General features: G+C 46.7%; 1 protein-coding gene across 4 annotated transcripts in view; it reads left to right on the top strand.

The window, feature by feature from the left end:
* Nucleotides 1-12,104, top strand: part of SH3BP2 (SH3 domain binding protein 2) — a 381,251-nt gene that overhangs the window by 239,374 nt on the left and 129,773 nt on the right. For all 4 annotated transcript variants that reach the window (XM_069632101.1, XM_069632100.1, XM_069632099.1 and 1 more), the window contains exon 3: nt 17-119. In XM_069632101.1, coding sequence (XP_069488202.1) covers nt 17-119 — 103 coding nt within the window. The remainder of the gene's footprint in view (nt 1-16; nt 120-12,104) is intronic.

Below are 12,104 nucleotides of genomic sequence, written 5' to 3'. Positions count from 1 at the left end.
TCCTTTTTCCTCTCAGGGCCTCTGAGGTTTGTGATAATACACAAGGGATGTGTGTACTACTTCAAGAGTAGCACGTCCGCCTACTCGCAAGGCGCTTTCTCGCTGAATGGTTACAATAGGTGGGTACTGCAGTTAGTCTTTTTTTGCTTTTCGTTATGCTTCTCTTTCATCGATATGCCAGCGATTCACTGTTCTGGACTTGACGAAGGGGGATCTCACTTAGTGTTTTTCAGAGTTGATATTAAATATTGATTGAGCCTCCGTTTGCTATCCGTTGTCTGCGGGCATGTATGGTGTGTACCAAAAGCGACCAGTACCAATATGTGAATCCAATTACGAGATTAAGTAGCAAACATGAAAACAAAGGAATGCATTGTATGTTTATGCTTCGCAGGAGAATAATAAGAAATACATACTGTGCCCTTGCGTTGGACCATTGTGTTTTGTGCAAAGTTCTAGAGTGCCGCGTGGCAGCCATGTTACAAGGGCACCTCTCTGAACACATCTATTAGGAACCTGCTGATATCGTTTTAGGGCCTGATGCAGTATGGAAACCGACAATTGCATATCTCAGATGTTCAGTCGCTGAATGGGGATTGAAGGAGCAGGCCTGGCTTATGACAATGCTCAGAACTCAAACCTCCGAGCGGTGAGGTCCAGCAGGGTTCTCTCTCATCAACCATGATATTTAATACGTACATGGAACTTCTTGGTGGTCAAATGTCCATCCGTTCAGTCTTCTTCCATATCACAATGACGCTCTATTATATCTGCGTATCTCTGGAGATATAAATACAGTGTTACTGTATCACAGAGGTGCAAAAATGAACAGCTAGGCATTTCTTAAAGCTAAGCCATTCGGAAAACAGAGGTTCCCAGTGGTGTGTGGTCCCAGAAAGCATCTACCCTATGAATAGCCTTGGTCGAAAGTGCTTGGAATTGGTTGCCATGTGCGGCCTACAACAGCGGTTGGGTTCTTACCCGTACTCTTAACCTAAGCAAGAAAAACCTCAGCGCTGCCACCCCTATACCCTCTGCTTCAAAGCTTTATTTACTCAAGAGGGTTAAACATGAGTCCCCCATCTACAGATGTCAGCCCTGTGGGTGGCCCAGGATCGTGTGAAGGCTCACTCAGACTCTCCTCTACCTTCACTGGCTCCCACTGCACGCACAAATAACCTTTAAATTTTGCTGCATCATTATTAAGACAGTCGCACTCAAGTCACTCAGCTACCTCAAGGTCACTCAGCCCACCACCAGAAACCAGGACACCGGCAGACTTGAAATCCCCTGCTGCAAAAAAGAAAGGATCAGAAAACAAGCCTTCTCTGCCTACACCCGAGACTATCAAACCTCCTCCTCCTCAGCATCAGACTCACCCGCACGCTCCTACAATTCAGAATATAACTTAAAACCCACCTCTTCAAGGAGTCTCTCCGCCTCAACACCTAGGCCATCACATCGTCCCTCGCGCTATCTGACTCGCTAGATGCTGCCCACTGTTCTCCTCTTTGCCACCCGGTACAGCAGTACCCCTCCTATGTGCCCATCTGTATCCTACACCCCACTGTATATCTGTTCTGTTAGCTCTGAAAAGCGCTCCGTTAAGCACGTGTACTGTTGTATACCTCTGTAAAGCTCTCCGTTATGTATCTGTATTGTTGTACACCTCTGTAGAGCTCTCTGTTGCTTCTCAAAGCTCGTTCAGTTCTCAATAGATATCATAATAATAATAATAATTGGAATATTGTAATTCTGAGGCTACCAGATCTTCTGCCCATGGCTAACCTTGCTGCAGTATTCTGCATAATGGAGAATGTTGTCACTTTGTGTCTTGACTCATTGCACGCTCTGCCGATCCAGAGAAGCATGCAGTTGAAAGCCCTATGAATTGTATTCGCTGTCCTCCATCCTAGATGTCATCCTTAGCTCTTCAGAACGCTTTCCCCTCGGAGGGGTGCAGGGGGCAGGCGTTTTCCTCCTGGGCACCAATGGTTTCCACAATGGAACCAGAAACTGTGAGCGTGAATCAGTCGGCCCTTCAGTTCGCAAGATGCCTAAGGGCTTACCTGTTCAGGGAAGACTTATCCGAACTGGACAGACTGGTTGGCGAGGAAGCCAGAGGGCAGACATTTGCAGTTGTTGAAAGTCACTGAAGTTGGGTGGGGCAGAGGGTCATCTGTTTTTATTTTTTTTATTTTCGTGAACTGGGTTTGGTTTAGTGAGGAACGTTCATCGTATTAGTTGTATTGTCTTACAGCGCTTTGAGACCCATACGGGTATGGTGTGGTGTAGCTCTGAAACACTTCGCGCTCTGAAACACTTGTGTACGAGCACGATAGAAATAAAATATCAATCAATATATGTCTTTCAAGTAAATAAGTGTGTATTCATGCAACGAATGCAGTTGTATCATTTTCTTTAAAGCCTCCAAACAATCTGGGCTGCTCACCCGCCTTCCCAGCTCACTCTGTCAGACCAGAACACAGGTCCCAAGATGTGAGCGTTATTTCCTCCACTAAACTCCCTCTCTAGTCCTCATGGTAGGCATACGGCCCATATCCTGGTCCAGGGACGACCATTCATTTTACTAATGCATGCTGATGTTTGACATTGTTTCGCCTCAATAAAGCGCAAGGTTTGCCATGGAAGCCCCACTTCCATTGGGAAATCAGCAGGGTGTCATTGGGACACCCAGTGCAGGGCTTTCTGGGGGGCACAAGCCAAGACGTAGGCAAGTTTCAGAACCGAGATGCTTGATAATCACCGGGACGTGCATTGAGAGGTAGGGCAGTCCACACACCTGCGGCACATTGTAAATCAGGCACCCACTTGATAGTTATCTGCAATTTCTTGTCATCTAAGCCAAACTGCTCTATTTCTTTTCGGCTAAGGCAAACTGCTGAAAATGTGTTCTTACACTGGCAGAATATTGGCATACAGTGGGCAAAGGCGCCATGACAATCCATGGGAGCCTGCTCCTTTGCACTGCACTGTTGGTGAATTGGCATCTAATGGATATTGGATGTCTTAGCCTACAAAACCAATAGGAACCTATCTGGCCTGTAACTCACTTGTGCACAGAAAGTGTGGTGTAAAATGCATCATTTTAACCCTTTCTTATTTAAATTCTTGAAGTGGTTGGGAGGGATGGAGAACCCACACCCCTTCTCTCCCCCCAATTGTTGATTCAGTCTTCCTCGCTCGTGCATATTCTGTGCACATTTTTACGGCACTCCAATGGAAAACGTCAGCAGATGCCACAGCATTATGAGCTCCTTTGCCACGGCATAAGGCCGTTATCCCATTACAGGAACAGGCTGACCTCAATTGGGCACATTCATAAGCATCCAGCAAAGGGGGGGCAGCAGAGTACTCACCAGACAGGGTATCATCTCTCCACATTCTTAAGGGAAATGAGGAAATGCATCCACAAATGTTTTAGAAACTTGAAATTAGAAATCCTAGAAAAGAAAAAGACCAGGGCAAGTTAGCGGATTTAAAGTGGTCTCATTTAGCGCCTTTGTGCCAGTAGTTAGTGTTGGCTCTGTAAGAAAGGAGGTCAGGGTGTGTTAGTCTGGTAGCGGGAAGGCCGATGCAGAAACCTGCGGTGTTGATGGGTGCAGGTTGGAAGTACTCGTTACCTGTGTGAAGATATGGAAATCTGTGTGTGGTTGGTGCAGACTGGGCAGGTTAGCCGTATGAGCAGCCCTCGAATTGTGAAGTGCAAAAATGGACAGAATGGTCGTTGATAGACTGGATAGGGTTTGGATCTGTTAAGTGCACTGGATCTAGGAGGTCATGCGAATGGAGTGTGGGTAGTGTAAGGATTCCAGATTTTAGTAGTGAGGGGTTAGTTGAGGAATGAGCGGCGGTGGAAGAGTGGTGGCTAGCCCTTGGTTGTAGATTTCACTGAGATTCTGATACGGCTCTGTGTTACGCAGCTGAGTCTCAAGATGGCACAAGAACCGTGAGAGCAGGTGACCAACGCCATTGGTGGCCGTGCTTTGCAGTACATATACGCCTTTCAAAGTGCTCTCGTAACATGTTAAAAAGATGCTCCGGGCCCTGGTCATCCGTTTCTCTGCAATCATTCGGAAGAACAATTGTATCAGAGAGTGAGGAATGTGGGCAGAGTAGGATGGCAGCGGGTGGTGGGCATACATGAAGCTGAATATACACAGGGTAGTATGCAACATTCCACCCTCCAGCTGGCCTAATCGGAATGTGTTCATATTCATCCGTGCTGATCCATCTTGTTTTGGTCACACACTTGAAAAACGTTATCCAGACTTAAGCTTAAGTCTATACAAATAATGAGTTTTAGTAAAATGTGAATAGGAAGATTTCTCTGCACACAAACTCTTTAATCTTGTATTTGTTGTTCATTCTTCCTCCAATAGCTGTGTGCATACGCCACACTCGTGTATAGGAGCTGTGCTCTGATTGGGTTCGGCTTCATCTTACATTGCAGAGGCCTTTTATAAAAATGGTATTTGATATGGCAATGTGCACTGACTTTGAATGATGGGATGCTGCGTGTGGCTGCACGGTGGCAGCGACACTAACAGTTCGGGAGGTGATTGTGCATGACTGCCTTCCATTAGGGCTGCAGTTCTCCCAGAATAGGGAAGCCACATATGGCGTGGTTTCCCTTCTCTGTAAATGATGTTAATCGCATGCCTGTGTTCAAGCCACCCACGCCTTTTCCGCACGGAATCTGCGTGGAGGTTCGACCGGTTCTGTTTGCAGAGCTGGCAGCTTTCAGGGGATGGTGGATAGGCCTGCTGCATGGCTTGTCGAAACGGGTCAATTGTCTGTCGCCAAAGCGCTCCTTCGAGGGCTGGAGGAGGAAACGTGGCTACAAGAGGGGATGACTGAAGCCTTGGGATATCTGAAACCGGTGACATGGAAAATGACGCATAATTATATATGCTTCTATTTATACCGGATTGAGCGTAAACATATAGCTCAGGATCCCTAAGCAGAGTCGCTTCAACGCGGCAGCGCAATCTTTGTCAAAGATGGCGCAGACGCATCCGGGGCTTTCTTGGAATGGGGCCTGGTGGAGTTCCTTGTGAGCCCCTCTACTAAGCCACCTGGATCTTCAGGCTGCTCGTCGCCATGGCCACCTGAAGAAATCTAAACGCTGCCACCCAGACTGCCACTCATCAATAAAATGTTCAACAATGATTGGTAGCGAGATTTCTCCTTGTTATCATTGATATCAAACCTTTATGTAGTGCACATTGTTCAGTTGGTGCGTGGTGCCAATGCCAGTGTTGCTTTTACCTCCTTCTACGGTCCACATTAAGCCCTCCTTTACCCAGGGCGCTGGTTGCTTCTGGGGTCCCCATTGAAGGTACGCATACATATGTAATGTTGTGCTCACACTTGGAGTTTGTACTAATCACCATATGTGTTAAAAGAATGTACCCTTTGTTAAAAGAAGAGGCATTCTCTTTATACAGCGGCATTTAAGACCTGCTGACCTGGCAAGAACTTGTTTTTAACAGAAGAATTGTGTTTGGTCACTGTATGTCGAAGCATGTTGAGCCTGCTAAAACTATCTGCAGATTACGGGTGGGGAAGGAATGAGTAAGCACAGCCTCGTGCACAGAGATAAGGACACAGAAGGGCACGAGAGAGAGCGAATAACAGATAACAGGAAACCACAATAGCAGATGTTGAACTGTTGACCGTTGATGCAAAGTCATGACTGGGAGGAACCGCCTTGTGGTGGACATAATCTATGTGCAGCAATGTATGACAATGTAAAACAGATGGGTATAAAAGGACCACGATGTGCAGGGCAAAGGGCGGCACTTTGACGACTTGCTTTGCGAGACGGTTGAACTTGTGGCCCATTCGCGAATGCTTGTGTGTTAATAAAGCAATGTTTACTCAACTCTTTTCTGTTTGAGTTTTCATAGGGTCCCTTTTGTACTGGTTTTGGCGACGGCGAGAAATCGCACCCACAATTTTGGTGTCAGAAGTGGGACGCGAAGGAGCGACAGTCCGTCACTGGGTGAGGAACGCCGCGGCGGAACCGGAGAAGGAATTGATCACGGGGCCCCAACAACTGAATCCGCACCTTTGATTGCAACCAACGCGTCATCCTTGTTTTTCCGGCTCCGTTGGCGGTGGAACAGCAGGCTGTCGCCCTTCGGGTCCGGAACACTCTGGCGGGACCCTTAAGATAAGTGGTATGGACGGATGCATGATGGAATAAGGAAATAATGATTCAGGGTTTGTGAAGAGGACGGTGGTAAGTCCGTCTATGAAGAAGTAATGTTGAAATGATGATATGATATGTTAGATACGCCAGGAGGATGTATTATTATTGTTAGCCAATAGGTGCATATTTGGGAAAGGTGAGTGTTTTAGGCAATTGTGGTATACCAACAAAATGGGTCAAGCGGCTTCCAGCAAGAGTGGTATAGGCAAGAGACACTATGCCCCTCTTGAAGGAACCCCTGCATTTGATATGTTGATTAAACATGGATTGAATTCAACATTGTTCTTAAAAGAATGGTCCGAATACACAAAAGATTTGATTGAGCATAAATGGCCAGACACCGGGTCCTTTGATGTGGACCGCATATCCAAAGTAGAAATAGAATTAGTAAAAAGACGGGTTAGACCCGCACAGTTTGAGGCTATACGACTATGGAGGGTAGAAGCAATGCGCAGGCGCAATGCTCAGAATAAACAAAAAGCAAAGGAGCAGAAGAGAACGGTAAATCAAAAATTACATGATCTAGAGATAAAAGAGAAGGGCGAGAGGCTAGATCAGTTGGATAGACATATGATGATTAAGAACAGTGGGGGTATGTATCCTGCCGTGCCGGTGCCTCGATATGAAGATGTGATAGGGCTAGAAGCAGAACAAACAACGACTGAATTATTGTTTCCAGGAGCTACAGCTCCACCGGCAGACAGTGAGGGTGAAAGGGTGGAATTCCCAATGAAGTATGGAGACCCAGATAGGTTGATAGACCATAGGAGAACGACTACTGTAGAAAAGGATAGAGATGGAGACTTGCAAATCCTTATGACCGGGCTGTATGGCACACCCCTCAATGACAGCCTACGGGACCAATTGGGGCGTTTGACACCTTTGGAATTTAGGACAGTGGCCACTAAACTATATACCTTTTATGAGGGTAACTGTAAATTGAGAGGACAGAGTACTGCGGATCTGCCCTCAGCATATCAGGACGCTGTCGCGTTACTACCAGTGACTGCGTCCAGTGTTCAGTTATGGGGATGTATGTCCGACATAATAGCGGAAGTCATAAGGGGCGGTGTTGAATGGGAGAAGGAAAAGAGGGCATGGGAAAGAGAGGTGAGGGAAAGAGAGGCTAAACTCAAAGATGCAGACCAGGCGGGCCAAAACGTAGCTAATCGTATGATAGCATCCATACACTCGCAGTCCATGTCCACCCTGGTGAGTCTGATGGAGGGCCTTGGCTGGCCTATACAAGTAAACGTAATTAAATATCTTCTTATTAGGGTGGATGATATAGAAGAGGAAAAGGAGCCTAGATATGTGTCCCAGTGGAATAGGATTAGGACGGAATTGGATAAGAAACTGCTACCTAATATAAGAGTGGATGATTCAGGGGCGGAAGAATGGAGGATGGCTAAGGTGGAGAAACTATTAAAAGATTATAAAAAAATAAAAGAGAAAGCTCTTAGTCATCAATCCTCTGTTTCGCCACCAGCGCAGGCCCCTGTGAGTGAACAAACAAATACGGAAAAGTTACTATTAATGCCAATGAGAGAGTGCCAACCCACCATAGAGGCAGCCACTGGTAACATGATGCGCACCTATGTGTATGTCCCTTTATCCCGAATTGAATTAATGCATATCACCAAGTCCATCCCCGACCCCCGTATAGACCCGGCAGGATTCTACAAAGAAGTAGGAAAGTTATTCAGACCAGGGTTATTTACCGTAGAGGATGTAGATAACATATTGTTAGCCATTGTCCCAGAAGAAATATGGACCCCCTTTCGTGCCAAAGACAATGAAACAATAAAATGGAAAGATGTAATGGATGCGAGCAAAAATAGAAAACTGCATGAGGAATATCCTGAACCCCTAAGGGGGCATGGCATGGCAGTCCTGAGGGCTCTAGAAAAGGTGTTACCCCCATTTGATGTGAATGTGGAGAAACTGTCCGCTGTGATACAGGGTGCAAGTGAGGAAGTAGCACAGTACTTTCTGCGTTATGAAGCAGCATTCAAAGCGCACAGTGGGCTAGAGATAGGGTCTGAAACGGGCCAACGGTACTTTGCCACAAACTTTGTAGAGGGGCTCCACGGGCCAATTCAGGAGAACATTAGGAGGGCAGAAAGTACATGGATGACTAGGAACCCCCGGGATCTCCTCGAAATGGCTAGGTATTACGAAAGAGGGGAAAGAGTGAAGGGACAACAAAAGGCACGACAAGAGAAGGATTTAAAAACCAAAGTGTTGATGCAACAGTTGCATCAAGGGCCCCAAGGCAGGTATAACTACAATTATAACGGCCCGTCACAGGGCTATAGTAGCAACATGATAGGGGGCCAAGGGACAGGAAGAGGTACAGTGCAAGGAGGTGCGCTATATGGGAGGAGGGATGGGCTACCCCAAGATGTATGTGCCTTCTGCAAGAGACCCGGACACTGGAAATCCCAGTGTCCCCAGAGTGGTGGGAGAGGAAGGGGCGTACGGCCCCCTTCACAGACAACATTTGCCCCAGGAAATAGGACTGGTGGGTACGGCAACCAAGACAATAGAATGTTTAAACCCCCTCAATCCAATGCCTTTGACGGACAAGCAAGAGGGGATGTTCCCTGGCCGGCCCCGCCTCCCCCCAATCTACTGTATCAGCCACAACAAACGACACAAGTACAAGGTGTATGCCAGGGTGAAGAATGTGGAGAAGGGGTATACTATAACAATGATTTTCAGGATAACACAAGCGATATGTCCTGAGGATGCCGGAATGAGATAGCGGGAGTGGTGCAGGTTCCTATAGACCAAAGGGGGCCTTATGCCTCTATTAGGATCGGCCCCCACCGAAACTTGAGATGTCTGGTAGACACGGGAGCTGGAAACAGGCACACCTGATTATACTAAGAGATTTTGCCTTTTTGTTGATGAACAGGAAGGTTGCGCTGTGTCAGTCTTGACACAGGAACAAGGGGGTAAACAGAGACCATGTGCATATTTTTCTAGCACTCTGGACTCAGTAGCTCGAGGCCTACCCCCATGCATGAGAGCAGTAGTTGCAGCAGCGACAGCCCTAAAACAAAGTGCAGGTTTCATCCTAGGGAGTGAAGTAACAGTAAAGGTTCCACATACGGTAGATGTTCTTCTGAATAGAGTGCATACACAGCATTTGACTACAGCTAGACTCACACAGTATGAGATGATCCTGTTTGCCAGTAATGTAAAAATTGAACGGTGTAACACTTTGAATCCAGCGACACTGCTTCCTTTGCCCACCTCACCTGATGACATTAGGCATGATTGTGTGATCCAAATGGAAGAACACACTAAGGGTAGAGCAGACCTGCAAGACACCCCGCTGGTTGATAATGAGGGTATATTATTCTGTGATGGTTCCTGTTTCAAACTGCCAAATGGGGAGACAACAGCAGGGTATGCAGTAACTACAGGGGAACGGTTGATTGAGAGTGGGAAAGTGTGTGAAAAATCGGCCCAGGCAGCAGAATTAATTGCGCTAACGAGAGCATTAGTGTTAAGCAGCGGTATGAAAGTGACAATTTATACTGATTCAGCCTACGCTCATGGGGTGGTTTCCAGTTTTGGTAAACTCTGGGGAGAGCGTGGGTTTTTAACCTCCCAAGGTGATACTATTAAACATGCCCGATTGATTGCTGAATTATTGCAAGCCCTTACGCTGCCCAAAATGGTGGCCGTAGTGAAGTGCTCAGCGCATAAAAAAACACTGGATTATGTCACGCAGGGAAATTCTTTGGCTGACCAGATGGCTAAACTAGCTGCCACAAGGGACACTCGGTGGGAAGCCCGACAGCTCATAGTGGGGAGGGATGTGACTATGGAAGGGACGAAGGAGCGCATAAAGGAAATCCAAGCAGATGCAACCATTGAAGAAAGACTATCTTGGCACAAGGATGATCAATATGAGGAGACGGTAGATGGGCTATGGGCACATACCAAAACGAACACCTGGGTACTACCTGACGCATACTTACCTGTGATAGTGAGCGTGGCTCATGGTCCAACCCACGTTAACGCAAGAACTATGGAAGAAGTTTTAAGTACTGTGTGGTACAACAAAAGATTGGGAATGTATTGTCGCCAATGGGCAAAACAATGTGAAATATGTGTTTTATATAATGTGGGGAAAGGTGTACCGGCCCCGGCGGGCCACAGTAAGTTACCCACCTGCCCTTTTGAGGTGGTGTATATGGACTTTATACAGCTGGAGCCTGTAAATAAACATTCCTACTGTTTGGTGATGAAATGTGGGTTCTCAGGATGGGTGGAAGCATATCCCCTGCGGGACAATAGTGCCACCTCCACAGCACAATGCATATTGAAACACTGGATGCCCTTGACTGAAATGGCCGGATGCATTGTCTATTGCATTATTGAGTATGCGTACTATGCCTAAGCGTACACATGGTTTATCTCCTTTCGAAATTGTTATGGGGCGCCCACCAAGTATTGGGACCCCCAAATCACCTAAGAGATTGTCTGAGCAAGCATGGCCTGCATTACAACAGTACTGTATTGGGTTAACTAATAGACTGATTTCTATTAATGCACAGGTGAACGCAGTAGCTCCATCTCCTCTGATAGGAGAAGGTCACGACGTGCAGCCCGGTGACTGGGTTGTTATAAAAGCCTTCGATCGCACCAGCGGACTGCAACCCAGATGGAGGGGCCCGTTTCAGGTTCTCCTCGCAACACAAACTGCGGTAAAAGTTGATGGCAAATCGCACTGGTACCACGTGAATCCAGAAAAGGGAACCAACCAACCCCAGGTTGCAACAGTACTGCCAGATGCCACTAGTAGGTGTGCCCATCGCCTCCGATCCCGTGACGTGTATGTGCCAAGCAACGTGTAAGGACACTGTTTTGAACTTTGATCATTAGGGAGATGAACATTTGGACTCTCTTGTTGGTTTTAGCAGAATTGTGCCTTACTGAAGACGACGGGCTTGTAGCCTGAAGGGCCTTCGGCGTTCCCCTCCTGGGACAGGCACTACGAGACGTGGGACAGATCGGATGAAGGTTTTCAGTGAGACCTACCACTATTAGAGTAATAAGGACACTGGTGCTTTAAATAGGGGATATTGCTATATCGCTAGGTTGCAACTGATATACGCTGTATACTGAGCCATATACTGAACTATGTCTACACCCGTGTATGCTGGTTTAGTCCCTGAACGGATAAGTGTATGCTCCTCAAACACAGAAGGTAAGAGGAAAATACCAGTTTGTACCACAAGAGGCAAAATTTTGTTTTCTGTATGCACGATAGTAGTACTAATAGCATTTGCCATAATATTCTGGTATCTGGAACATCCATCTAGATATGAATTAAAGAACCTGTTGCCCGAGTCAAATGAAACAGGGAGAACAGATTGGGTCAAGAGCAGGAATCGAGATGCCTATGACCAACACGACCCGGAAGACTATGCTAAAAATGAATACGTGAAGATAATAAACACAACATATGGGGTAGTGAATAAAACTGATTGCTGGATCTGCACCCACATGCCCCGACATAGCAGTGAAGGCATCCCAGTGTACGCATCGCCAGTTACTGAGGATGCCGGGTGTACATTAATTTACATGAGAATAGTGTCAGCACAGCAATACATGATACCGAATACCGCTTGTTATGTTAGAGGAGAGAACAAAACCCTTCTAAAGGAAAAGATACGCTATAAAATCAAAACTGAGGGAATCGGGCTTGCACCTGCTATGGTACAGATAGTAAGAGAACCTCCTCCCCCTATCACCATCACACAAGAGTTTAGGCCAAAGAATATATGTTTTAAGAGGAGCGCAAGAGGTAATCAAAGAATGATCTCGGGGTGCAGTCAAATGGTGA

This window comes from Ambystoma mexicanum, chromosome 6q, assembly GCF_040938575.1.
Source record: "Ambystoma mexicanum isolate Mex_15411 chromosome 6q, UKY_AmexF1_1, whole genome shotgun sequence".
Lineage (NCBI taxonomy): Eukaryota > Metazoa > Chordata > Amphibia > Caudata > Ambystomatidae > Ambystoma > Ambystoma mexicanum.
The sequence above is the reverse complement of the archived record's forward strand: the minus strand, read 5'-3'. Positions and strand labels throughout refer to the sequence as shown.